This window comes from Pteropus medius, unplaced genomic scaffold (genome assembly GCF_902729225.1).
Source record: "Pteropus medius unplaced genomic scaffold, Ma_sr-lr_union100, whole genome shotgun sequence".
Lineage (NCBI taxonomy): Eukaryota > Metazoa > Chordata > Mammalia > Chiroptera > Pteropodidae > Pteropus > Pteropus medius.
The window spans coordinates 2,034,937-2,061,363 of NW_024350399.1; the positions used below are offsets into that span (position 1 = coordinate 2,034,937).

At 50.4% G+C, this 26,427-nt stretch overlaps 3 protein-coding genes across 8 annotated transcripts in view; 1 reads left to right on the top strand and 2 right to left on the bottom strand.

The window, feature by feature from the left end:
- DCAF8 (DDB1 and CUL4 associated factor 8) overlaps positions 1 to 2,849 on the top strand; it is a 36,169-nt gene extending 33,320 nt beyond the window's left edge. For all 5 annotated transcript variants that reach the window (XM_039839973.1, XM_039839970.1, XM_039839969.1 and 2 more), the window contains 2 exons: positions 219 to 335; positions 914 to 2,849. In XM_039839973.1, coding sequence (XP_039695907.1) covers positions 219 to 335; positions 914 to 1,030 — 234 coding nt within the window. In that variant the 3' untranslated portion in view covers positions 1,031 to 2,849. The remainder of the gene's footprint in view (positions 1 to 218; positions 336 to 913) is intronic.
- A 344-nt stretch (positions 2,850 to 3,193) lies between these two features.
- On the bottom strand, positions 3,194 to 12,884 carry PEA15 (proliferation and apoptosis adaptor protein 15). Of its 2 annotated transcripts, XM_039839976.1 has the most exons (5): positions 12,727 to 12,847; positions 10,767 to 10,846; positions 6,649 to 6,822; positions 5,262 to 5,417; positions 3,194 to 5,111 (listed from the first exon to the last, which is right to left on the bottom strand). In XM_039839976.1, the coding sequence occupies exons 3-5, from the start codon at positions 6,818 to 6,820 to the stop codon at positions 5,047 to 5,049; spliced, it is 393 nt and encodes a 130-aa protein (XP_039695910.1). In that variant the 5' UTR covers positions 6,821 to 6,822; positions 10,767 to 10,846; positions 12,727 to 12,847; the 3' UTR covers positions 3,194 to 5,046. The 2 variants fall into 2 exon arrangements, with proteins under 2 accessions (XP_039695910.1, XP_039695909.1); XM_039839975.1 differs by lacking the exon at positions 10,767 to 10,846 and having other exon boundaries at positions 12,727 to 12,884.
- A 2,836-nt stretch (positions 12,885 to 15,720) lies between these two features.
- CASQ1 (calsequestrin 1) lies at positions 15,721 to 24,962 on the bottom strand. Its single transcript, XM_039839978.1, has 11 exons — positions 24,265 to 24,962; positions 22,424 to 22,508; positions 21,502 to 21,602; positions 21,166 to 21,277; positions 20,779 to 20,852; positions 20,310 to 20,440; positions 19,147 to 19,192; positions 18,691 to 18,745; positions 18,368 to 18,468; positions 17,483 to 17,557; positions 15,721 to 16,362 (listed from the first exon to the last, which is right to left on the bottom strand). The coding sequence occupies exons 1-11, from the start codon at positions 24,541 to 24,543 to the stop codon at positions 16,219 to 16,221; spliced, it is 1,203 nt and encodes a 400-aa protein (XP_039695912.1). The 5' UTR covers positions 24,544 to 24,962; the 3' UTR covers positions 15,721 to 16,218.
- Between the last annotated feature and the right edge of the window lie 1,465 nt (positions 24,963 to 26,427).

The window sequence follows — 26,427 nt, forward strand, 5'->3', positions numbered from 1 at the left end:
GGGGATAGGGGGCATTTTTAGGAAAACTCATTCTATTTTAAAGCTGCCTACCTTCTCAGTGGATGAGCCTGTGGCATCATTTCCTAAATTAGCTCCACATCGGCTTAACAGTTCCTAAGGGAAGTTTTTATTGGGATAGAACACCAGCCTTTTCTGATCAGGTCCAGGGTCCCTATTCATTACCTATTCACCACATCCCCAACCCTTTTTGGTTCTAGGTGATTAAGAAGAACAAGCGAGAGAGGGATGAAGATAGCTTGCACCACACTGACTTGTTCGATAGCCACATGCTCTGGTTCCTCATGCATCACCTGAGACAGAGACGCCACCACCGGGTAAGCTGGAGTATAGGAAGTAAACTCCCAAGTTCCAGTGCATACTTAAAGAGGAATCAAGTGGTCTTGGTTGGGTATCCATTGTCCTCCGTCCCCATCAGAGCCTTTTGTAGCCTTAGAAGAGCCACCAGCAGAAATGGGTGGTATCTGTTTTGTTCTGTGTGACCATGCATTCACAGTGCTGCCTTCATAAAGGCCAAGGTCATGAGGGCGGGGAAGGAGTTGAAAAGGATTAAGTTTCAGGGTGACCCTTCTGTTTTTCCTTTCATGCTAGAAGAGGTCTAGGGCAGAGAGGTTAGCAAACCATGGCAGTTTGTTGGCTGCCTGTTTTTATAAATAAAGTTTTATTGGAACACAGCCACACCCATTCATTTATGTATGGTCTGGCTGCTTTCACACTATAACAGCAGAGTATTTGTGACAGAGATATGGCCCACGAGTCTAAAATATTTACTCTCTGGCCCCTTAAGAAAACTTCTGCTGACCCTTGGCCTAGAGCATCTGAATTATAGCTAAAGCACTCAACAGGCTTATCCTCGTTCCAGGGAAGTTACTAACAAGCCTTTCCCATTTTACAGCGCTGGCGAGAACCTGGGGTTGGGGCCACAGATGCAGACTCGGATGAGTCTCCCAGCTCCTCAGACACATCAGACGAGGAGGAGGGCCCTGACCGGGTGCAGTGCATGCCGTCCTGAAGCCTCGTACCCAGGAGGGGCGGGCTGGGGCTGCCAACCCGATCCTGCCTGGGAACCCTTTCCTGTCCCAGGCCCTTACATTCAGCAGAAATGCACTTTGGACTTTTTGCTTTAGATAAAAGAAAGACATCCCAGGAGAAGGACAAACTGGAGAGGAGTGAATCTACAGAGAGTACCTAGGAGTGGGGTTGAGCCCTGGAGTGGGGTTCCATGGAAAGGTCCATAGGACTGAGCAGAAATGGCCTCTCCCAACGCCTTTTTTTGGGAGGGAGCGGGTTGCCTATCTTGTTAACTGCTTTGGGATAGGGAATGGGGTTTCCTTTTCTTTAATCTCTCTTGTTTCTTGGGTGGGGGTTGGGAATATAACTGGCTGTTCAGTACCAAGGGGCCAGAGTGAGGGTGGTAGAAGTGCCACTGTCTCTTTGGTTTAGGTTTTTTGACTTTTTTTTCCTTTATTTTTAAAAAAAATCTATGACAGTTTTATTAATCTTCCTCCCCACCCCCCGCCCTAGCAACCCCATCCCAGGATCCTGTTTTCCTGGGAAGTCCTCAGAGCCCCTAACTATCCCACACTCTTCACTTTCTTTTCCACCCCATTCATTCTCTGTACTTACCACAGTGTTTTGCACTTGATTATGTATCCTTTACTCTCTTCTCTTCATCCCATCACCCCCTAAATATGTCTGGTGAGAGAAATCGGGGGCAAGTGGGAGGAGGGGCAGAAGTGGAGGAAGAATAGGAAGGATGTTACCTCTTCTGTTACTTAAAAAAAAAAGTTTGATGGCAGCAATCTCCCCATCCCTATCACTGTTAGAGGCCTAATTTTATATCTATAAATATATTAAAAAGCAAGTCAAACTTGGCTGTATGATGTTAAAATTACTGTCAAAGTTTAAATACCTATATATTCTCAATGATTACAATAAAAGGACTTAAAGGAGAGAGTGAAAATAATGATGTGGACGTGACACCTGGGGCCAATGTACCCTCTCTGTATGGCCATTAGAGGTTGGGGTTTACTCCTTAGGTTTTAGGAGGCTCAAGAATGGAAGGATCCTCAATTTTGCCCTTCCTTCCTTTCTTGCCATGGTTTCAGGGTTCGGGAAATGGGAAATTGCTTTCAGCTCTTTGCCTCAGATCTACCTCTCCTTAAGTCTTGTGGATGTTCCCAGGAAGGTTCTTCTAACCAGAAACTGGCTTGTCTTTAAAGCTTGACCGAACTTTGACTTCAGGAAAGATCTTGCCACTGCAGGCTATCTCTTTTAATATAGTGTGTGACAGAAGACACTCACTCTGAACCTTTAGCTGCTTGATTCTTTACGCCATCCAACCCCATACCAGCTTCCTTCCTAATAATAGAAGAGTATATATAGGAGACGACCTGTCGGACTTGACTTTATACCTTTTCCATCTCTTAATATCTAAGGATTGATTAAGATAGCTGGGCCTTGGACACCTGTCTTATCACTGATCACTGAATATGAAAGTCTCAAATGAATTCTTGCCCTTAAATGCTTTTGCTATTTCTTTGCGCCCCAACCAGGAATGCTGCATTCTAGGACAGTCAGATTCTATTAGAACAGGCAAGGTAGGAAGGGAAGAGTAAAAGGATGGGATTCCCTGACACATCTTCTTCCTGCCCCTTTTCCTAGCAGCTTTCATACCATATGTTAGCTGCTGTAGTTCCTTTCTGAGGTGGGGAATGTGGCATCCGAATGGTCTGTGCTCCTATTGCAAATGGGGTGATGGAATGGGCTAAAAACCATGCACTCTGGAATTTGTTGTATATTTTCTTTTAGTAAAGCTTCCCACCCACCCACCCCCGACTGCTGCTCTGTGTGATATGTGAGCCATTCACTTGTGATGGGCTAATTTTGCTCCTTCTAACATAGGTACCTGGCTCTGCCCTTATTATGGTGTTAGGAAGCCCAGTCTGAGATAGCCATGTTTCCAGTCTTGGACTCCAACTGGAGACTGCTACATGTGGAATAGGCCCCATAGCTCAGTGATATATAGAAGATCGGGGACTGGGAAGGTACTATTAGGAGTATTTTCCTGGCTTCTCTTCAGGCTGTAGTGAGGGATTTGGAGGTAAATATTGCTCCCCCGACCCCTTCCTAGTTATCCAAAATCCTGATCATAAAAATTTTAGAATAAGTCAGGTACATTTACAGTCAATCACCTTTATTCCAGGGTTAGAACAAGGCCGTGCACATCACACGCAGGAGCACAGGACGGAGCAGTCTCACAGCAGTACAGGGGTGGGAGGGCAGATTAGTCTTTTTAGATTATTTTGCCTTACAGAGAAATTACTAGACTGCTAAAAATGACTCTGTCTTCCTTCTCCCATCTCATCCTCTCCTCTCTTCAAAGGAAGGCTCCCTATTCTCATTCATGTTCTCTCTCTCTCTTGCTCTTTCATATCCTGACTGGAAAGACAATTCATTTCCCCCTCCCAATTCTATAAGTATCTCTCCTTGAGGGAGAAGCCAGACAGGGTTGGGGGAACTTGGGGAGGTCCTTTAAGGCAAAACTGGAGAACTCGAGGTGCATGTGTTAAGGCAGGTGTCCGCAGCAGTGGCCAGAGGGGACAGACAGGCTGGGCTAGGGTAGGAGTAGAGGGTGCTCTCCAACCAGTCTGGCTTCTTCCTTCTTCCATCAACCAGCCCTCCCCTCCGACTAGAGTTTTGCTCCCACATCCTAAAAGCCCCTAACTTGAACTTTCTCTGAATAGTGTCTTGAGATTGCATGTGAATTTAAAGTTTAAAAGTTTTCTTTTTGTTTTGACTATGTAGCAATTTGACTCTGCCACTGTGGCATTCCCCCTCCCACCTCCACTCTGGCCTGGACAATAAGTTAATGCTAGACACCACAAAAAAGGGCAGACATGGCAGTGCGGGTTTAATATACATATATGTAGAATATATATGTACACACAGTTAGCACGGTCAGGATAGGGAAGGGCATCCTGGAACAGGCAGGAGGCTGGGGTCACTGTACTCTAGCGATCTGTCTCAGAGGCGATCACAGCCCAAGTCGCCAGAGTATTGGGAGAGTGTTATCAAGTCCCCTACTGGATTGAGCTGGGGATCGGTGCAAAGGAAACACTAGTTAACTTCTTCCCTTCTTTCGAGCTTGCAGTGTTCTAGACCAGGGAGGAAGGGAAGGTTGCCTACAAAACCACACCAGGACCCTGTAGATGGGGGCAGAATTGGAGTTAAATCCTAGGAATCTCATTCCCCAACCTCCCTAGGTCAGTATGTGCAACAGTCTGAGTAGGAATAAAGGAGTGGAAAAGGGGCTCCCTCTCTGTCCCTCAGCCCCAGCTTGCTCAGTGGGGCATTCTCTCAGCAGTCTCTCCAGGGCAGAGGTGGGCGGAGGGTTACCTAAAGATGGGTGCTCAGTGGAGTTTGAACTTTGGGGCCAGGAAAGAATCCAGTGGTCTTCTGTCATTAGATCCCTGGCTTATACCCAGCCTAGGCCCCTAAGAGGGGTACAGTGTGGGTTACCGACAGTGAACTCTGGCTTTTCTTTGCTCCTCCCCGGTGGCGGTTGGGTAGCCTCTTCACCTTCCCTCCCACTGCTCTTTGTTAGATCCACTTACCTCTCCTGTACCTCACCCCCACCTCAGCTGCTCAGTGTAGGAAAATGCAGGTCCTTTCTGCTCCTACACTTGAGAGATGTTGGGGAGAGTGGAGGAAGGGGCAATAGGAGGAATATGCCCATTTCTGTATGCATAGAAGTAGCCCCTACCTCCCCCTAGAGTGGGGAAACAGTCCCCCCAAGCCTCTGACCCCCAGCCCCTCACGAGGAAGAGGAGCTAAATGAGCTAGACATGTAGACAGACAGCCAGAGCGTGCGCACACGCACACACACGCGCACAGTAAGGGGGTTAGGACCAGGTTAGTAAGTGGGTAGATTTAGGGGGGAGGGTTGCCCTTGCCCCCTTCCCTGCAGGATGGGAGAAGGGAGTGGTCCAATGAAGGTCCGACCTTCCTCCTCTTCCTCCCCCTTGCTCAGGCTTTCTTCGGTGGAGGAGCCAATTTGATGATCTCTTCCTCAGAGGGCTGCCGGATAATGTCTGGGGGCAAAAAGGATGTGTCCAGGGACAGAAGTTGAAGATACCAGGCAGGCCCACTGAACATCAGCGTTCATGCTCCCAGAATTCAAGCACTACAAGGATCATCCCTGGGAGGGGGCAGAGGTGCGCAGTAAAGGCATGGCCTCTTACCTTTGTACTTCTTGGCACTGGGGATACGGGTTAGCTTGGTGTCCAGCTCATCCTCCTCGGAGATCTTCAGAACACGGGTTCTGTAGTCAACCACCATAGTAAGCAGGTCAGGACGGCGAGAGATCTCAAAGATGTGCTCAATGTAGGAGAGGTTGTCTGGAGCAAGGCGGGAGACTGATGGTCAGAGCGAAGCTGCAGAGGTCAGCTTCCCCCATTCTCCCAAACCAGGCTTTTGGAACCAAGGCTGAGTTGCCCGCATTGGTTATTGGGGCAACACTGGAAGAAGAGAGCCTACTAAGCCAAGAAAAGAATGTTACGACATCAAAAAACAGTACAGAGGACTGTTCCATGAAGGGCAGACCATCGATCAGTGGTTTCTAGATTATGGGGTTAGCATGAGGTTTAGCAACCCTTCCTGCTAAATCTACCCAATTCTGACATTGGGGGCAAGGCAGAATTAGAATTAACTGGACTTCAAAATATCCACCTCACCCACCCTGTCCCTCTTCTACTTTTCCTCCAAGTAAGCATTAGAATTTCCTGATAGCACAGGTGGGACTTGGAGTGGTGGAATCTCTAGGCAACCTGGAGAGCTGCTGGGCCTGGTGAGAAAGGTAATTACATATCGGAGAAGGCACGGCCATGATCACAGGATGATCTCCATTGCTTGACCAGTTCTAGGAGATTGCAGGTACCCTTGGACCTTCTTCCCTGGCCTCTCTCTGACTGCTGCAGTAGTCTTCACCTCAGCCTTCCTCCCTGTTATAGTCAGATTCATGTCTCTGAAGGAACCTCTGGTCACTTCACCTATCAAATATCCTATCATGCAAGGCCCTTCATAGCAAGCCTTAAGTTACCTTTCTAGGCACTTCTAAACATACCCTGTGCTCCAGCAAGCTAGGCAGGACCTCTTGCTTTTCCAAAGACGCCAGGTACTCCTCCACCTCTGTGACTGTGGTTCTTGGCTGGGCATGCCCTTCTTTGGATCCTGCCTCTGAAATCCCACTTGCCTTTTAGGCCATTTTACATACCAATTCTTCCATAAAGCCCCTCCCACAGCAGTGGTCTCTAAAAGTGAATAAGAAAACCTTCCAACTTGTGGTTTTATTTTAAATCTATCACTTTTAACTTCTACTTTAGTGTTTTATTATATATGTGCTAATAGCACAATCATATCTGAATAACATTTTTTACCGACAAGTGACACATTGAAGAATGTAAAGACCACGGCCCTAGAGCCCCTCCAGTGGTTAGAGCATCCCTCTTCTCCTGCCTTGTTGAAGAGGAGTGCACGTTGTAGGTACAGGAGCTCTGAGCTCATTTCTATTTGCTGAATGCACTGAGCCCTGATAATGGTTGCTGGCAGGATGCCTTTGTTCTCCCCCACCTTTGTCCAGCTTGTTGTGGCTCTCCAGGAAGCTAAACCAAGCACTGCCTGTTGTGATCTCCTCACTCTTCTCACTGGGGATGTCCTCCTTGCAGGCTGATTTGAGCTGCTCCAGATCTTCAAGAGTGATGTTGTTGGTCAGATCCTGGAGGAGGGTCCCGTACTCGGCCATGACTGGGGTTAAGAGGAACAGAGGGAGAGGAGACTGAGCTTGAGGTTTGGGATCTGGTTCACTCACTGGCACTTCCTACCCCCTACGCTACCAGGCAAGTGCCTATAACATGCCAGTTGGGGAGGGCCAGTGCTAGAAGGAGAAAAGACTGAAGGGAGGTGGGAGTAGGAAGGAAGATATTTGGAAGCTAGGGACCAGGCTGGAGCCTAGAGTGACAAGTCACACCTCCTTCCCCCATCATTTTCCTTCGTCTCCCCCCGCACCACACACACCGCCATAGTAACCCTGGCAACAACTTTCCTGACTGAGGCAGTTACCATAACAACCAGCTCCAGACTTTCTCACCCACTGCCTCCCAGTTCCCCAGAATTGCCTCACCCACCTGCAACGCCCCCATCAAAAAAAAAAAAAACCACTCCAAAACAACCACAGGCAGAGGCTTGCTGTGGCAGTGAGAAGCTAAAAAGAGGGGGCTAGAGGGGATTGATTAGATCTCATGTGTTCTAGCTTCCATTCTTCCACAGAAGCAAAGGGGTCTCACTTCAACTCCCCTCCACCCCATGAATGACTAATTCTGGATGGATGCCTAGTTGCTTGGTCTAATGGCCCCCTGGCCCCTCTATGCTCAGCCTTGTATTCAGTCATTAGGGCTCAGGGGTGAGGGCAAGGAGTGGCGAAAGCAATGAGCCACCCCCACCTTTGTGAAGCCCATTTTCTCCTTTGATTGCTGCTGGGCCTCCACACAGCCCTCTCTCCTAGCCTTTGTGCTGTGCTTGCAGCCCCCGCGCCCAAGAATACCAAGCGGCTGCCTCTGGCCCCCTGCCCAGTTCCCAGACTGGCTGGGTGGCAGGGGTTTTGATACAGCTTTGGGAGAGTCTGGCAGGATAGGGGCTGCCACTCCTGCTTGCATCAACATCTGGCTGGCACTACCCTCAGCATGACCTCCCAAAAGGGGCTGAGCAAGGCTAGATCTCACCTAGGTCTTTTCCCTACCCCTCTTTCATGAAGATCCTTGGGTGAAAGGTAGAGAACATTCAAGGCCCTCCTTCCTCTCACTACGGGAAGAACTGTGGCTAAGACAGGAAGGTCAGACCTTAGAATGAAATTTCTGGATTTGATAAAATGTGAAACTCTAGTGGTGAGTTTAAAAAGGGGGCTTTTTTTCTCACAATGAGTATTTTGTAATCAGAAAATTAAAGCATTTTAAAAAGTAAATTGTTATAAACACTCTGATTAGACCAAGGGGTGAGACAAGGAGCTAGATGACCTTGTACTTAACTGAGACTGCCCACAAATCATCCCAACAATGGGCTGAGAATGTGGCAGATAGAAGGAGGCTGGTTGACACCCCCATTTCCTTTATTTCTGGCCTATAAGCAGGGAAACTGAGGCAGAGAAGCATGGTATAATAAGAGGCATGGAACCAGAAGTCCCCATTCCCAGCCCCCTACTAGGACCAGAACAAAGACGCTTCCCTTGGTGGCAGGCACTGTGACACAAACAATGAGCCAGGCAGCAGGGCCAGCACGACCCCCACAAGAAACAGGCACTTACAGACACGCTCACTTGCACATCCAGGTGCAAACAAGGGCCCAGCGGTGGCCCCGCCAGGCTGGCCCAGGAACAATGCTCTCTGACTGTCAGCACCAGGAACCGTCTCTGCCTTGAAATCTAGGTCACAGCAGCAGGCTCTGGAGCCCAGCTGCCCCCTCCACTGATAATCCGAGGACAGAAAGGGGCAGTGCAGAGAGGAGGACAATAATGGAGGCGGGAGTATGAGAAGCGCTGAAAAGGAAAGGACAGCACAGGAAGGAGGCAAGATGCCTCCGTGAAGACCCAGCCCCAATGAAAGAGACCCTAGGACCAAGTCCTCAGCTGGAAAATGGGACAGAATTTAGGGTTATTCTGCCCTGCTTTCATATGAAAGGGTTTGTAAAAGGACAGATCTAGTGGGTGGGGAGAAGAGAGTGAGAGGGAAGGAAGGGTGGGGAGAGAGAGAGAGAGAGAATGTGTGTGTGTATCTCCTGGGAGGAGTTAAGATTTAGGGCTCTGAATCTAAAACAGATTTACAGGGGAGGTGGGAGGGAAGGGATTAATACGTGTGAGACTCACCCACACAGGCTGGGGGGTGGTGCGTAGGAGCTTTCTAAGAGTGAAACAGATACAAGGAGGCCTCTAAAAGGGAGGGTGGGCATGTTAAAGTGGCAGGGAGAAGGAAGCATGTGCTAGGGTTCCACTGATGCTCACCCCTGGGTGTGGGCACAGGCATGGGAGGAGGCAAGGCTTGTTCAGTGGGTGTGTGGGTATACTAGCAATGGATGTGTGTGTGCTAGCACTGGGTAACGTGTGGCTGTGAGTGTATGCAGTCTGTGTGTATGTGTCTGAACCAGCTGAGAATATGTGTAAGAAGGTAGATAACCACAGATTCACAAGGAAGGGTGAGGGGATCCTATGGAATTGAGGAAGAGCTGGGGTTGAGAGAGGGAAAGAGGCTGCAAATGAGGAATGGGGGAGGGGGGCAGGGAGCAGAGTCCAGGAGAAGGCTACCACCTCAACTCAGTGGTTACCGTGGCAACCTCTGTTCTGGGTGCTCCCACCTCAGTCCTTGGGACGATATCACTGGAAGGAAGGGTGTGGGGAGTTGTAAGAAAGGAGAGAAAGCAAGGGTAAGGCCTTTGAAGGAGCATGTACAGGCCCCTCCCTCCCCAGAGAGCCCATTTGCCCAGGCTTTGGTGAGGCAGCAGAGGAAAGAGCAGGACAGTTCTGGGGGAATTTTGGGGGTACAAGGAGGTGGAATCTCCTTACATAGCTCTCAAGTCTCGCTGATCATGGTTCCAGGAGTGTTCTGGCCATGCTGGGGCTTGACAGAAGTTTGGCTCCTTCACCCTCCATGTCACTTTCCTCACTGAGAATCAGATTCCCTGGGGCCTATGGAGCAGTCTCCAGCCCTCCTAGCTCTGAAGAGTCCTCCTGATCTCTAGAGCAGTGCAGAGGCTGCCCATGGAAACACCAGGCAGCCTGGGTGGAGGCCATTCCTGGGACAGGATACCAGGGCAGGAACCGGGAACCGGAGCTGAGGCTGCCAGGAAGTCAGCCCCTTCCCTCCCAGATCATTCTGTTCTCTGCTCGCGTGGCTTCCTATACCTTCCTTCCTTCCTTCCTTCCTTCCTCCCTTTCCTTCCTACAGGGCCCCAGGTGAAGCCCTTTCAAAGGTCCAACCAACTTAGGACATTGAGGCAGAGGGGCATGGCGTAAAGACCATTATATACTAGGCTGTAGGGGAGGAGTTGGGAGTATGATAGGTGCTCCGTGGGCACTGGGGGAGGAAAGAGCAGACCCTGGGGGGCACTCTGAGAAGCCTAGTAAAATGGGATACTCACCTGTGGAGGAGGTGGCATCACCAAAGTATTTGTGTATTTTGACATTAATTCATGATTATCCCCTCTCACTAGCATTTGCTTCCAAATCTTCAATATATTTAAGAAAGCCTGAGGATTAGGAGCTGCTCCCCACCCCCACCCTCCACATCTGCTGCAGCTGCCATCGGCTGTGGAGAGGGCCTATCCCACACAGCTGCAAGGGCCTGGAGATCCCCGCAGTGGGCAGCAGTGGGCAGGAGGGGGCTTGTGGGCACTCAAGTCTGTCAGTCCTGTGTGTGTATGTGTTGTGAGGTGGGGCAGTGGTAATCAAAGAGAAGCAGAGGGGTGGGAAGGGAGAACACAGGCTTCTATTATAAATTTTATCTGGGCCCCAAATTCAAGCAGTCCTGTAGTTCATCCCTAATTATTCCATTAATATGATACTCAACTGACTTCTTCCCTTAGCTTCTATTCAGCTTTTTTTCTTTTTTTGAAAGTGGGAGGGGGGGGTGGTCTTTATTCCTGCAACCAAGAAAAATAAGGCTCTAAGATTCTACAGTCAGTGAGAGTGAGGGGAAGCAGGATACCTGAGTCTCAGGATGTTCAGTTCAGTCCAAGAAGCAAAATGGGTCATCCTTGGGCACAGGGACAATGCAAAGCCCTTAGTCTAAGAGAAGAAAGACCAGACCAAGATGGGGCCATCAAGAGATACTTAGCATTGGACCAGGCAGGACAGAGGGGCCACCTGATGGTGAGGAGTGGGTGGAGCCTGTGCTGTTCTCCCCTTACCTGGTAGTGTGTCTCCTGAAGACACACTACTCCTGTTTCTCTTCTGTCTCTTCCTCAACCATTTCCTCTCTCCCTAGTCTCTCAGTCTCTTCCTCCTTTCCTTTCAATGGGCTTTCATCCTACCTCACTTGGTGGTAGTCATGGATACTGAGGACTCCTGGGTTCTGTGACTCAGTGTCCGCATCTGAACACCAGCCTGTTAGGAAGGAGTGAGCTTGCCTGCTGTAGAGAAAGTCTGTGAGGAGGAGCCTGGATTGGCTGGCTGCATACAAGTTGGTGATGTCCCCATTGCACTGTGTGTGTGAGAGACTGAGGGGATGGCATGGCAGGTCATGACTCTGCGGCTCTCCATGCCTGATAATACATTACACTTGATGGACACAGGTGTCATGGAAGTGAGGACGTAGGCAACAGGGGCAATTGGCAGCCTAGGGCATCTCTGGCAATTTCCCCAATACAGTGTTTAACCACAAAGGGAAAAGCAATTAAAGCTAATCGCTCGGACAGCCTAGGGACAGACACTGCAGTAGAGAGAACACACAGATTCAGCATGTTTCCCCTTAACTCCCTGTGGCCTCACTCCCATCCCGCTTCCCGTCCTCTCTGCTTTCTGACCCTCTGTTGTCCATTCCCCAGCACTCATCCCATTCCTCTGACCAGCTCTGTCTTTCACTTCCTCTCCCTATTTCCTGATTGTATCTCTGTCCCTCTCACACACATTCCCCTCATTCTCTCTGACTTGGGCTCCATCCTTGGCTGACTCATACTCATTCTTTCTTTTTCTCCCTCTCCTTTGCTTCTACTCCTCCCCTCCTCCATCCGCTGGCCACTCTGATGCCCAGAAACCAGCCACTCCCAGCAACCTAAGCTCTAACTGGACCCAGCAAGACTGGCCAGCAGCAGCCCCTACTCTCCCTGCTCACCCAGTTTCACAGCACCAGGCTCACTCACACTCACCATCCCGTCTCCCTGTCCTGAAGTGAGACCAGGATTCTCTCCCATCTTTCCCCCAATGTTTTAAAGAGGGGCAATCTGGGAGAAGATGCCCAGAAAATGAGGGTGGACTTGCGGACAATGGCCCCTATTCTGCTGTCCTGTTAAGATTGATGTTCTTCCAGGAGACTTGCGAGTGGGGTGAGGTGGGGGTAGGATGTGTAGTGCAGGGACGTTTGTGATCTGCTGTGTGCAAGGAGTCACATGGGCGTGTGTCACCGTGTGTGCTGGCGTGTCTCTTGTTGGTGTGTGTCCCTGTCAGTTTTGACAAAGATTATATGAAATTAATTAGGGGTTTTACGTTAGCTACTTCAGTTCTCTACACCCCCAGCTCCTTCCTTCCCTCCGGACACGCTGTCGCCAATCCCACCTCTTCCCAGGTGCAGAGGGGACAGGGTGGGGGCTCATGGTGCCAGCGGCGCTGCCGGAGGGCTGAAGCGGACTGGGACAGGAGGGAGGCCACCCCCGAGACAAGTCCGCAGCCAGACGAGGGGAGGCGGTGGGAGCTGGCTGCCAAGCCGGCTGGGCGGGAAGCAGGCCCGTCCGACTCCCAAAGCTGGCCAGCGGGGACTGGTTGGCCGGAGCCGCGTCGCCTCTGGCACATGCTCCGGGCGCCCCGCCGGGGTCGAAGCCGGGGGGCCTGACCCCGCGGACCCGCCCGGGGCCCCACGCTCCCCGCCTGCCCGGGCGTCCCGACACACACCCCTCCAAACCAGACGCGAAATCGGCTCCCTCCCCGCGACTCGCCCCTGTGCGCCCTCTCACCGCCTCGGGGCTGAGTGCGCAGGGCACGGGCACTCCGGCGTCCCCGGTTTCTGAGCAGCGTCCGGAGCCTCCTCCTCGGCTCCCGCTGCCGCGCCGCTTCCGCCCGCGGAGCCCAAGCCGGAGCCCAGCGCCGCCTCGCCCCACCCGGCTGGCCGTGACGTCAGAGCCGGGGAGGGGCGGGGAGCAGCGGGGGGAGGGGGGACCGAGGGGCTGGGATTCTGGAAGACTCCTGGGAGGGGGTTGCTACCTTCTCCCCTGAACCTCGGAATCCAAATCTCAAATTTCTTTCTCAACAGGACACCCTCCTCCCATGACGACCTTCTATGACCACAATGGCTAGGACCCAGGAAGGCGCAGAACAAGTTATGGTCCAGGGGTTTGGAAGGCCTTTGGCCTCTGGGTCCTCTTAGCTGTCTGATTTGGTATTTGGAAAAACCTCTTTTCCCCACTTATGGGTCAGGGGTAATGACCGCTCAGACTATCCACGTTGGAGGGTGGGAGTGGAGGTAGGGGTGGGGGCCAGAAGCAACACTGGAGCCTTCTTCGCTGGACCTGGAGCCACAGAGCTCCCTCTAGGATGAAGCCAGCTGTCCCCCTTGTGTTCTTCTCATCTTTCCCAAATATACCACCCTACCGCCTTCCCCCCACCATGATGTCATTTTATTTTCTGGGGAGAAAAAGAGCAGCAGTGAGCTCAGTATGCAAATATAGACAACTTGCAAGGCCACACTTAGCTCTGTCTCCTAGCTCTGCCCCTCTGCCAGGCCTGGTATGACAGCTCTCACTTCCTTTCCACCCCAGGGACTTTCCTACCCCAGATTCTCAGCCAGACTGAAAGGAAGGAAGGAAGAAGTGGGGAAGAATCCATTTTCACCCCTATCTCCAGCCTAAGGAGTCTTGCCTCAACTCCAGCAGAGTCTGACCCTGGGAAGAAGAGATCTGAGCCCCATCAGTGTCTGGGACAGCCCTGGCTTTCCCTCAGTTCCAGCCTGGCAGAGACCCCTGAGGAAGCCACAGGCAAGCACTCCTTTCTAGAGTCCACACTGCCCCTAGAAGAGGCTCAGGCTCCTGCTGCTTTAGCTTTCATACTCCTTCTCTTTGCTCTTCATTCTGTTCCCTAGTGTGCCCTGTCACTGCCCCTTCGATGGGAACACCCTCTTAATTTGCCTTTGTATGCATCTCATCTGTTCTGTGTGGTAGGGCCAAAACGATTTCACTGACCCGTCTTTGAGATTCAAAGAAACTAAATGACTTATCTGTATTAAAGGAAGGGTCCAGGTTTTCAGAAGCAACCAGATACAGGGGACTTGGGTTTCATGCTGCCTCTACTCCTTTCTCAGGCAGGTTATCCTTCTGAGCCTGAGTGTCCTTGTTGATAAAATGGGGACACCGACGTCTATCTTACAGAGTTCTTCTGAGATTTAGAAATTGCCAGTCTCTAGGGGCTGGCACATTTGGGGGCTTAAAACGTGGGAGCTTTTGCTTAGTCCGGGCCTTCCACTGACCTATTGTATTGAACCAATGATCATGCTATGTATTAAACAAGTTGGATGAATATACATGGTTTCTACTCTACACTTCTGCCACCTTCTCCAGGAATACTTCCGGGATTTGTCTGTGGGGGTGAAAATTTCTCTTACCTCAGATTTCATTCTCCCACACTCAGAAATCCTCTAAGCCTCCCAGCAACACCCTTGCACCTAATCCATGAAAACTGTTAGTTATGGTTATGGGCTTGTTCGGCTGCTTGGTTCCCTGCCCCCACTCCTGACTCCTTTACACATATACTGGCCTGGGCTGTGCAGGAGAGAACGTGGATCCTCCCTCTCGGGAACTCCCTCGCGGGCCCAGGTCTGAGGGATCCTCAGTGTACAAAACTCAATACCCCTTCTCCATTCCCATTACCACCACTCAGGTTCATGTTCCCCCAACTTCACTCCAATTACTATTACAGCTGGGCCCCCTACTTCTGGTATCTCTGTTGTCTCCCCTCTCTAGATCCATCCTGCCCATGACTGCCAGATTAAATTTTGCCTTTCCTCCCCAGCTCACAGGATCCAGTTCAAACACCTCTACAGCCTAGGCCCATCATGCCCACCCCATGTCACTGCTACCACCTGAACGTCTCTTCTTGTCTCTCTGGTCTCCTCTGTGGCCCCAGTAGGGCACATGCATTCTTTCTGGTGCTTTTGATGTTTTCACTGACTGAAATGTCCCCTCCCCAATTCCTTTGCCCTTAATCAAATTGCACTCTTTTATTTAAGACCTATAAAAATATTTACTTCTTTTATGAATCTATTAAAGCCCACTCTGATCTCTCTCTTCTGAGCCTGTTCTGTTCTTTTCCTTCTTTTAACCAACATTTCTTAAGGACTGATTTTGTGTGCCAGGACCTACGGACACAGAGTAAAGGCTTGGGTTCCTGCCTTCAAGGGGGATGCAGTCTAATGCGGAAGACAGACATGTAACTGAAGACTTAGGATAGAATGTGCTGAGTAGTAGACTAGAGATGTATAGAGAGGGTGCATTGTGAACCCAGAAGAGGGAGATGTGGAAGGGGCTGCCTCTGGAAAGGCCTCACTGAGGAAGTGTTATTTGGGCTCAGTCTTGACATTCAAATAAGAGCTGCAGGGAGGGTGCTATCAAGCAGCATATAATCACTTAATTACATATTGCTTTGTATTTTTCTTTAATTGTTTAGAGTGCTTGTCTTGACTTCCCAGTGAGGCTAATCAGCTCAAGAGCAGGGACAGGCCTGGCACTCTCTGTTCTCCCAGAATCTAACTGCGGTGCTGGACAAACACCATGTGTTCAGAAAAGGCTTGTTGACTTGCAGCAGATAAATAATCCAAGCTTCTCTGGGATAATTGCCTAGAGGGATCCCCTACCCCTTGCTATTGCAGCCCCTAATAAGGCACTCACACCTAAGCCCTCCTCTGGCTGCTTCTCTCCTGCCATAAGGACAAGACCTCACCTGCAGACACTTGCTTAGCCGCCCCAGATCCTTTATTGATGCCTCTCATTTGACCCAAATACATTAACAACAGATTGCTGAGATACAGCCCCAACTACAGTGCCCCCGCTTCCTCCTGGCCAGAGAGAGAACCATCGGAAGGATACAGGATTTGAGGGAGTGGGAGAAGAGTGTGTATAGGTGGAGGAAACAGAAGAGAGGTGGAGGCCCAGAGATATGGCAAGAAGAAAATGACAAGAAAGAGTTCAGGGAGTAATGGAAGAAACAAATAATAGATACAGGGACACTGTGGGGCAGGAAACAAGTTGGATGAGATAGCTAGGATGATGTTCAGGGAAAAGTAGCTCATTCCTCATTAGGTGAGGGGGACCAGAGTCTGAGCACTCAGCATACAGATTCCCAGTGGGCCCTATGACAGAAAATGAGCTAGTGGCCCTGGGGGAGCTCCGGCAAGGACAGGGAAGGCAGGAGGGAGCATGAGGAGAGCAGGTGGGGCAGGGAGATGGTTGTCATAGCAACTAATCATCATCGTCATCCTCGTCCTCCTCATCATCGTCTTCTGTGTTGATCTCGCCCGCTAGTACATCCTCCAGCCAGTCTTCCAGCTCCTCAGCGGAAGGCAGGTCCTCTTCATCATCCATCTCCATCCATATGCTGTCCGCCTAGGACATGGCACAGACAGAGGGCCGGAGCTAAGCCTGACTCTGGTCTTTGAAGCTGTCTTCCCACTCACTCAACTCTGTATATCCTTCCCTGCCTCCTCTGTCCCCTCCCTTCATGTGTCAGTGGACAGGGATGAAGGTCTAGGTTAGAATTAGTGACAGTGGGAGTAGAAAGAATGGCTGGATTGGCAAATAGAACTTCTCCCTTCAATCTTTCTTCCGTTCTCTTGTGAGCTTCCTAAACAGACCTATCATGCCCTTGATGCAAGACTGCAGGTGTCTCTTCATAGCCTAAGGAATAAAGTTAGAAACACTTCAGCATTCAAGGCTTTTCATAACCTGCTTTTCTAGCACTATCCTCAGAAATCTCTAGACTCTCAGGCCATGAGAAACTACTTGCCTTTTCCTGAACCTGATATCCATTTTCCTACTTTCGACATTTTGCACTAACTTTTCCATCAGTTTACAAATGACTTAATTTTCACTTGTAGAACAACTATATATTGTACATTCTCCACTTTGAATACTGCTCCTTTAAACCTTTCTCTGATTCTCTCAAGCAGAAATCATTTTGATTTCTGTGCCTTCCTAGCATTTTATTTGTATCTTTATTACAGATTTTATCAGATTGGGCCTGGTAGTTAATGGAATGCTTGGCTCTCTAGTTAGACTGAGAATTGTATGAAAGCAAAGACTGTGGCTTATTCAATTCAACCTAACAATTTCAAAGTGTGAATGAGAAGATTTCTGCCCTCAAAAAGCTCAAAGTCTACTGGCAGAGACACACATAGTACATAAATAGCCATATGAAAGTCATGTTCTCAACGCCAAATGGGATCTGAGAGTTCACAAAAGGAATGATTCCAAGATCTTTCCAAGATCTGGAAAGACTTCACGGAGAAGAGAGGATTCGAACTAGGCCTTGAAGGATGAACAGCCAATTCTAAAAGGTGGAGATAGGTGTGTTCAGGGCACAAATTTCTCCCTCTATCCAGCCGTTAGAGTGGGATGTCTGATTCCTCTGGAAAGCACTCAGCTCCTTGTTAGCAGGGCAGAGGAGAGCCAGCTATGCTGGGAAGCAGAGTTGGGGGGCAGCTGGGGGTGAGGAAAGGAAACTTACATCAGTAACATTGACAACTCCTATTTGTGGAGCTGACAAGTCGATATCAAATGTCTTCTCCCAGTACGGAACCAGCTGTAAAGAGACCATATGAAGCAACTTAATGGAGTCGATGAGCACATGAGTCCAGGAGAGGGTCAGCCCAGGGACTAAGGGGACACTATGCACCCATGGTGGGTGGGGGATGGGTCTAGCTGGAGGGCCTGAGGAAAAGGGTAGAGTTAAGCAGTTAACGGGTAGAAATTCCAAAGGGAAAGTAAGGGGAGGCTCAGCTAGCAACACCGACCCCTCCTTTCTGAGGAAACTCGATAGGAAACCCCTGTTCTGATCCTGGATCTGCTACTGTGTGACCCTGTGACTTTGGGCAAGTCACTTCTCCCTGGTCCTCAGTTTCTACATCTCTAAACTAGGTAGTTACACCTGGTAATTGCCTATTTCCTCACATTTCTGTTTATTCATTCAGTTAGCCTTTCAACAATGAGTGCTGGGTGTTGGGGATTAAGCTGGGAACAAAGCCAATCCCTGAGACATGGAAACTCTTTGCTTTGATTCTATAATTGTATACAGTCACATGCAGGGTTAATGTGACTATCTGCTCCCCCGAACACTGTTTTTCTCTAGGAGTGAGCCCTGGGCACATGAGTTCCCTGCCCAGCCTCTGCCTTTGGAGTTGTGTGGGTGATGTCTTATGTGGTTCACTTTCTATCCTGCTCCCCTTTCCCAGGCTCTCTCCATGCCCACAGTACCCTTGAGCACACAGCAGGCATAATTTCCCAGGGCCCCCAGCTGGGAGATGAGGTAGGAACTCTGAAACAAGCACCCCTTAGGACATGCCACAGTCTAGGCCCCACCTTAGGATAGCCTTGCATGAGCGGCGCCTCTTACCAGGGGGAAGTCATCAGGGTCAATCCAGATGATGCTAAGATCAGGATTTTCAGTGTTATCTTGGGCCACAGCCTTGAGAATCTCTAAGAACTCATAGCCATCTTGGAGGGAACGCGAGGGAGAAATGTGAGGCGGGGCAGAGGGGAATGGGACACAGAGGACACAGGAGTCCAAATCACTTTCCCTGCCTCCTACACTCCACATTTTTAGCCCCAGGCCACTTGCACTCTCCTAGGAATGCCACCCAGAGCAAAGACTATGCTCTAGCTCTGTCTCTGCCTTCTATCACCCCACCCCCATCCAGTCCAGTATTCCTCCCTCACCTGGATCAGCTTCCTCTGCAAAAGCCACAATATGGATTCCATCCAGATCATCCTCCTGTTGTGGGGGGAGGAGGCGCTTAGCTATACTCTCGGAAATGAGAGAGCCCAGAATGGACTCTAGATCTTCCTTGAACCTAAATTTTATGGAAATTCAGTTTCTGGATAAGGTATATTCTTGTGGTGGTGACCCTTTTCCAAGTGACACTGCCCTGTTCAGCTCCAGGGCTCCATACCTCCTCTGGCATACCCTTCAGCCCCAAAGCTTATGGCTCCTCCCTTTTCTTCTTCACTAACTTATGTGTGACAGTTCTTTAGAACAAAAACCCCCAAAGTTTGCTGGTGCGTTGTCTTTTCTACAAGTGAGGCATGAGGAATAGCAGGGTGAGATGTCTCTAGGACTTGAGTCTGCAGCTACCCATGCTCCCCCAGGGCCTGGCCCCATCCAGGGGCACTCACCCAGGTCTCATACATACTCTCAGGCTTCAGTTTCCTCAGGGTTGACCTAGAAGAGAGACAGAGTCACTTCTCAATGGGTGAGAAGGACACCCTCCCCAGAGGTCCCCACAACAGAGGCTGCCTCTGGGTCATGCCTAGGGCACAGACAGCTCGTAGCCCCAAACAAAGCCATCTGGCAAAGTCTAAGCTCTGGGCACCAGGCCCAGATCATTGCATGGTTAAAGCAGGTGGGAGAACAGAGGGTAGACAAGGGGACTACATAAGAGATTTTTGAGAGAAAGGTAAGAACTGGACATCTGGGTATTAATTTGTTCATTCACTCATTCTTTCAATAAAATCGAGTGTCTGGGATGTTCTAAGCCTTGTGCTAGGGGCTGTGTAGATAGAGTTGTATAAAGGAGACATATCCCTGCCCTGATGAACAGGACCATAATCTAGGGGCAGAGTGCTGTGAATAAGTGTGGTTTGCATCAATGAAAAGGTATTTCCAGCTGTGGAGTACTGCGAAGGAAGAGAACTATGTGTGAGTACAGGGCAGGGTTTCTCAGCCTCAGCCCTACTGACATTTGGGACCAGGTAATCCTTTCTTGGGGAGGCTATTCTGTGCACTGTAGGATGCTTAGCAGCCTCCCTGGCCTCTAACCATTTAATACCAGCAGCACTCCCCCCAACCAAAAAATGTCTCCAGACATTGCCAAATATCCCCTGGAGAGCAAAATTCTTCCCCTACCTCCCCAATACTTCCACTCCTGTTGAGAACCACGGGTGTAGGGTAATGTATAAGAAAGAACACAGGCCAGATCTGGGTTGGAATCCAGTTCTGACCCTTACCGACTATGGAACCTCTTTAACTGAGGTTGTTAAAAGGATTAAATATAATAATAGATATGGAAAGCACCTCTCAGTTCCTGGCAGACCACAGGCACTCATCACAATCAGCATCACAATGAACTATGCACATTTATGGAAGACCTCCTATGTGCAGGGCTCAGGGCTAGATAGAATGCAAAATACTGTGGGAAAAGGTCAGCATATCATGAGCACTGGCACCCAGAAATGTATTATCCCCAAGCGAGAGCAGCTCCCTGGTTGGCTGAGGTTCCCCCAGCCCATGTCACAGGCGGGTGTTCCAGCCTTGCTCAGAGGGTTGCCCCTGCCCCCACCTCCTGTGCTCTTCCACGAAGTTGACAATCTCCTCTTCACTGTTGGGCTTGTCTGGGATGGTCACAGGCTCTTCCATGAAGGCTTCATAGAAATCGATCTCATTCAGCTTCAGGGTCAGCTTCTTTGCCACCTTTGGGATGGGGTTGGGGTGTGGGGAGTGGAGCAGGGCATGTGGGATCACAGTAAGAAGCAGTATTATGGAAGAGCAGGTATTAGGAAGGGAATCAGATACCCTCGGCCCTTGTCACTGTCACTGGGACATTGGAAAAGTGCACTTCTCTGGCCTTTAATTGAACATGAGAGGAGTGGGTTAGATCATCTAAAACCTTTGGGGTGGGGGAGGCCTGAGGTGGGTGTGGGGAGTGTCACGTGTAGGGAGGGACCAGGTCCCCCATGGATTCTGAGAGAGGGGCTGGAGGACCATTGAGGAGGGTGAGGCAGACCCCATGTGGCTTCAGGGAGAAGAACCTTGCTGTCGAAGGTGGCGAAGAAGGGGATGTATGGATGAAACTCCTCCGCGGCGTCCTCGTAGGCCTTGAAGTCTGAGGGGGGAGCAGAGTCAGTCTCTGGGGCAGCAGGGTCTGCCAGGGAGCCATTTCCCCTGTCTCCCCCAGTGCTGCTTTGGCAGGTGGGGTTCATTCTGAGACCCACCCCCTCTAGCTCTCTGAGAGTGATTAAAACATGATGTGGGGGGAGGTGGACCGCTGGTGGGGCCTGTCTGGGAACCTCCAGAGTACAGATCAGAGCAGTTGATAGAACTGACCGTGGCAAGAGGAGTTAGGAGGCAGAGAGGCTATGCAGTGGGTGGAGTGGGGAACCCCGGGAGGAGAACCGCGGCATCTCAGGGTTACCCACGCTCTGAGTCTTTGTTTTTGAAGTAGCCAATGAGTTTGTTCTCATCCTCGATGTTCTCAAATGCCTGCAACTCTCGTTCACCCTCAATCAATTCCACAGGGTCCTCTAGAACCTGGAAGAGCAGGGACATTGAAGGAAGAGGGTGAGTTTCTGTCTTCACTGGTGGAAGCAGGTAGAGGGATGAGGGAGAAGGGGGCTGGGGAACGGAAGGAAGGGACTCTCCAGGGTGTGTGTGTGTGTGTGTGTGTGTGGTAGGAAGGCTAGAAAACGATACGCGTGCGCAAGGTTGGGGTTGGTCAGAGATGGGCATGCAGGTCCAGGGTAATGAATCCTCACATCAAGCAGAAACTCCACCAGGGTGTCAGCAGAAAGCTCGCCATCATACTCAATGACTTCATCTCCTTTGAACACATAGATGCTGTCTTCTTCAGTGAGTCCTAGGGAGTGGGCCAGAGGTGGTCCATGATCTCAACCTTCCCGCAGGGCCAAGGGTCCAAATCCAGGGCTGCAGCTCACTCCATAATCCCACTGGACCCCACATCGTCCACCTCCCCTTTTCAGCCTCGCTCACCTCCACTGCCCCTGAGATCTATACCCCATTCTGGTCCCTAGATTTACCCGGGCGGCTTCCCTGGCCCCGGGGACACTCCAGGAAGAAGCTAGGATCAGGTAAGGGTGTTAGGGGAGGACTTAGGGAGATATATAGAGTCTAGCAAGATTTCTCTCTTTCTGTGCCTGCCATACTAGAGAGAGACATTCATGTTAACCTCCTCTGAGGACTCCAGTGGCAGCCAATCCCCAGTCTAGCCCTTTAACCCTCTGCTATTACTGACCAGATGACTTCATCACTGATTACCCCTCCCCCATCCACATCCGGAGTCCACTCTCAGGCATGTGCTGCCCCCTGGTGGCGGTGCTGTAACACCCTAGCTACACTCTAGAGGGGGAGGAGTGGGAAAAAGATACTGCAGTCTTCTCCAGTCCCACTTATTTTTTCTGATTCCCTCCCCTCTCCTCAAGCACCTAGCCCTGAATTTTATTTACCTCAAAAACATATAAAGAAGGCCATGTCCACCTCTTTTTGAGATTTGAGCTTGGGTCTCTATAAGGAATAGAAGAGAGGCTGGGATCCTCCCAATTTTAGCATATTCTCCGCGCCTTTCAGAATAGTTATGATGGAGTCTCTAGCCTATGCAAGGGCTGGCCTTCTAGTCTCACATTCCATCTTCCCCTCCCTGCATCCCCATCCATCCCTTACCTAGTTTCTTGGCTACAGCTGCATCCTTCTCAGAGTCCACCATCCCGAAGCCAACACCCTTGTCTTCTAGGACTTGGGCTGCTAACTGCAGGGAGGGTTAGCGTAAAGTCAGCCCTGGAATTCTTTGTAACCCCTCCTCCCCATCTCATGCTTTCAAGTCGGGTCATTTGGGATGCAGGGGATTGAAGAGTTGACCTTGATGCTGTGCAAGTTAGATCCAGAATATCTCCACTTCCCCTATAACCACACCCTTTTGATCTTTAGCTCATTTTTAATCCCTGAACGTTTATTGCTCATTTACATGTGCTTATCATGATGAACTTTGAGGCACTATGCATGATACTACCGGTTCCTTGGGGATGCTGAGGAGTCTGGCTTTGGAGGGACTGGGACCGTTCCCTGGCCCAGGGCTGAGCAGTGTACTTCATCCTCATCAAAGGCAATGCTGATTATGGGGTGCTGTCCCTGAGATTCTCCCCAGAGCACCCCCCAGTGGTAAGAATTTTGGAAGGCTGGAGGATGGTAGGGGTCTGGTCACATTGCTAAAAGAATGGAGAACTTCAGAAGAGCTGAGAGTAGAGGTCACTGTGGCCAGTGCTCGTCACCTTCAGAGGGAAAGAACCAGAGACTAGAGGTGAGACAGGGCTGGCTCTCCTCATCCGGGTGAACTTTCCCCTTCACTCTTTACCTCGGCCCGTGTCTCTGTCCCCTTAGCCTGCTTTCAGCCCTGATATACTCTGCCTTGGGCACAGCTTGTGGCTTAATACAACTAACACAGGCTCGGCCTCTAGAGTCTCAGGAGGATGGGAAATGAGGAGATTGGCAGGTGGATGGCCTCGGATGCTGAGCACTCGGGATAAAAATACTCAGCTCATTAATCAGATAGCAAGTTCCAGCACCCGGCAGCACAGAGAAGTGAGAGCCTGTGGTCCCGGTGTCTTGCCCTGAAATACTCCTAGCTCGGGGCAAGCTGGGGCCTTTCTGTACTGCCAAGCTAGAGGAGGAGCTGCCAAAGCTTGGACAATGAGCCGCTAACATATGCTGGTGCCTGGAGAGGTGTGTGTGACTACATAGTCTTTCATCCCCAAACACAGGTTTTTTTTTTTTTCTTGTTACAATAGACCCTCTCTCCTTTGGGCCTAAAGTCAGCTTGGGGGTGAGAAAAATCTTCCCACAAAGAGAAGTTGGGTCATTCTGAAGCCTCCTCCAGCCACAAGAATTTTCCGATCAGAACTTCTGGCTTGAAAAAATATAAAAGAACTCTGGCTTGATCCAATGGGGGAAGATGGGGAGTTAGGGAGGAGAGGAAGAGAGAAGTCAGTGGGGGGCGTAGTGGTCTCGAGTAAACCTTTAGCCATGAAATAAATGACATGCAAGTAAGATATTAATAACATTTAAATTTATACTTAGTTTGGATCTCTTTGGGGTGCTGCCCCTACAGTATATGGAGAGGGGGATGCTCTGGCTAGGAAAGTAGATGGGTGAGTGTAATCCCTTTTCCCCTGAAGAACCTCTCTTTTCCTTTTTTATCCCCCTTCCAAGGACACCCCAGCCCTAGCCAAGCCTCGTACAACCAGCCTCCTATAGCATGGAGACATCTTGCAGTCCTCCTCTTTCCTAAAAATTGCCTGACTGGTGGTACTTTTGGATACCCAAGTCTCTGTTTCTCAAATTGACTAAGGCCACATGCCACTTGGGTCCTGTTGGTCAAAACAGGGGTCCTGCCACAATGCACCTGGCCCCCAGATCACACCCTCAAAGACCTACATGAGGTTGTACGATGGGGGAATCTCAGAGAGGGGCTTATTGTGTTCTGCAGATCTGCAGACCCCACCACTCACCTCCAGGGTCAGCTCTTCCATCTCAAATTGTCTTTGTGAGGCCTTGTCATCCTCGGGGGGCTCGTGGTAGAGCAGTGCCAGCACCTCGTACTTCTTGAAGACATTTTTGTAGTTCTTTGCGTTGACATTGACCACACGGTCCACACCATCATACTCGGGAAAGTCCAGCCCATCCTCCCCTTGGACCCCTGACTTGGGTGTCCCAAGCACCAGCAGTAACAGTAGTGCCAGCCGCAGGCCCAGCACAGCCCTGGCCCCCATCCTGTCTGCAGCACGCATGGAGGTAGTGCAATCTGAGTCAGCTCTCCTGGTCGAGAAGAGGTTTGCTGGGATAGGGAGGGGCCCCTGGGTCCTGAATCCTGAGTTAGGGGCTCACAGTGGGGGTGGGGTAGGGAATGGCCTAGAGCAGTGGACAGAGGACACTGCTGGGTCCTGGAGAAACTGTCAGTAGAGCCAAGAGAAAGAGGGTCAGGGGGAGGAATAGGAGCAGGGGGCGGGGAGGGAATTGGAGCTGCCCCTGAGACTGGCACCCCCTGGCCCCACCTGGTCCTGTCTAAATATGTCTCTGGGGTTGGCAGGAGAGATGGGTAACCTTCTGAGGCCAGGACAGCTCCATGAGGCAGGAATTCTCCCACCTCCTGCTCCTCTCCTCCAGGCTCCCAGAGCCTCCTTCCCCTCCCCTTGCTACAATGTTCAGGGCTCCTCGGCCCCTGTCCCCACACTAGCCTAAGAGCTCAACTCCATATTAAGAAAGGAAAACGCTGGAGCTAAAAATAAGACCAGATGAGTCTGGAGATAAATGAAGCTGGGGCTGGGGGAGGGAGAGGTTGGGGTAATTAGGAGAAGTGAGGGAGAGCAAGGGGACTGAGAGAGAAGGAAACGAGGGTAAAGAGGAGGAGATATTCTGGGTCAGAGGTTAAATTCATAATACAGGAGAGGAAGGACAAATGCAATGTTGACTCTAAGGCTTAAAACATGGAATCTCTTCCAGGTGAAGTCTGTTTCTTTGATCTTGTGAAGAGAGGGCAATAAAAACATAACCCAGGCTATAGGAAAGAGACCCCCTGCACTTTCCTTTAAAGAACAAGGACCAAGGATGAGATCATTCTCTGCATAAAAGATGGAGGCTTGTCCGGGGCTGGCAACCTGGCTCAGCTCCAGACTGTTTCCTTTACTTCACTCAACACTTCTACCTTGGGAATGCAGGTGAAGGACACACATGGGGTTGGAAGTGCCGGCCATAGTCATCCTGTAGAGGCATGTGTTTGGGCTTCATATGCTCATGAGGAAGGAGAAAGCCCTTCGCTACTGCCTCCTGTCTGAGCTTGCAACTGATCCTATGGGCTTGGTTTTCCTGAGGTGCAGAGGGAAGAGAGGGTTCCCAGACCAAATGGTTCCAAGGAGAGGAGTAAATAGTGGCCATTCATTCCTACGTCTTTGACAAGGAGGATCAGGTATAAACACTAGGGGAAAAATTAACATAGGGAAATCGTGAAGAGGTGGGCTGTATGTCCGCAGCCAAGGATGTCATTTAATTCTGTGCACCTGAGAGCCAACTGGCAAATTGAGGCATGAAAGAGATCATGGAGGGGGTAGATCATAGTCAGAAGCCCCTCCATCTCCGTCCTGAGATATCTCTGATTTTTACTGTGGTGTTTTGCATGCAGACAGTGGCATGAAATTCTGTTAGAGTAACTTTTAGAGTAACTTTTCCACATTCCCATGGGACAGACCTTACACGGCTGAATAAGGAAGGCCATGGAAAATCTCAGGATCGTGGCAGGAGTCGGTCCAAGAGGGACAGCTATCACTGGAGCTGGAGATGCTAGAGCTAGCCTAAGAGAACATGCTGGAGCCAGAAGGCCTCAGAACCCATCTCCTGGTCTCACAGGAAAGTGACTAACATGTCCATAGCCCCACAACCAGAGTAGACAGCAGGACAGATGGGCAGACCCACCTGGAAGTAGATGACCTAGATGACATCCGGCCCTGACTTTTCGCTTCTGCCGCACTCTGGGGGAGGGGAAACATTTGGACAGAGACATTGGAACATAAGACATATCTATGTTGTGGCTGACCTTCTGTACCTCCAAGGGTGTGAGATGGGACTAAATGGTGGCTCAGGCCTGCTCCATTTCCTCATGCTCTCCTGCAGCCACAAGA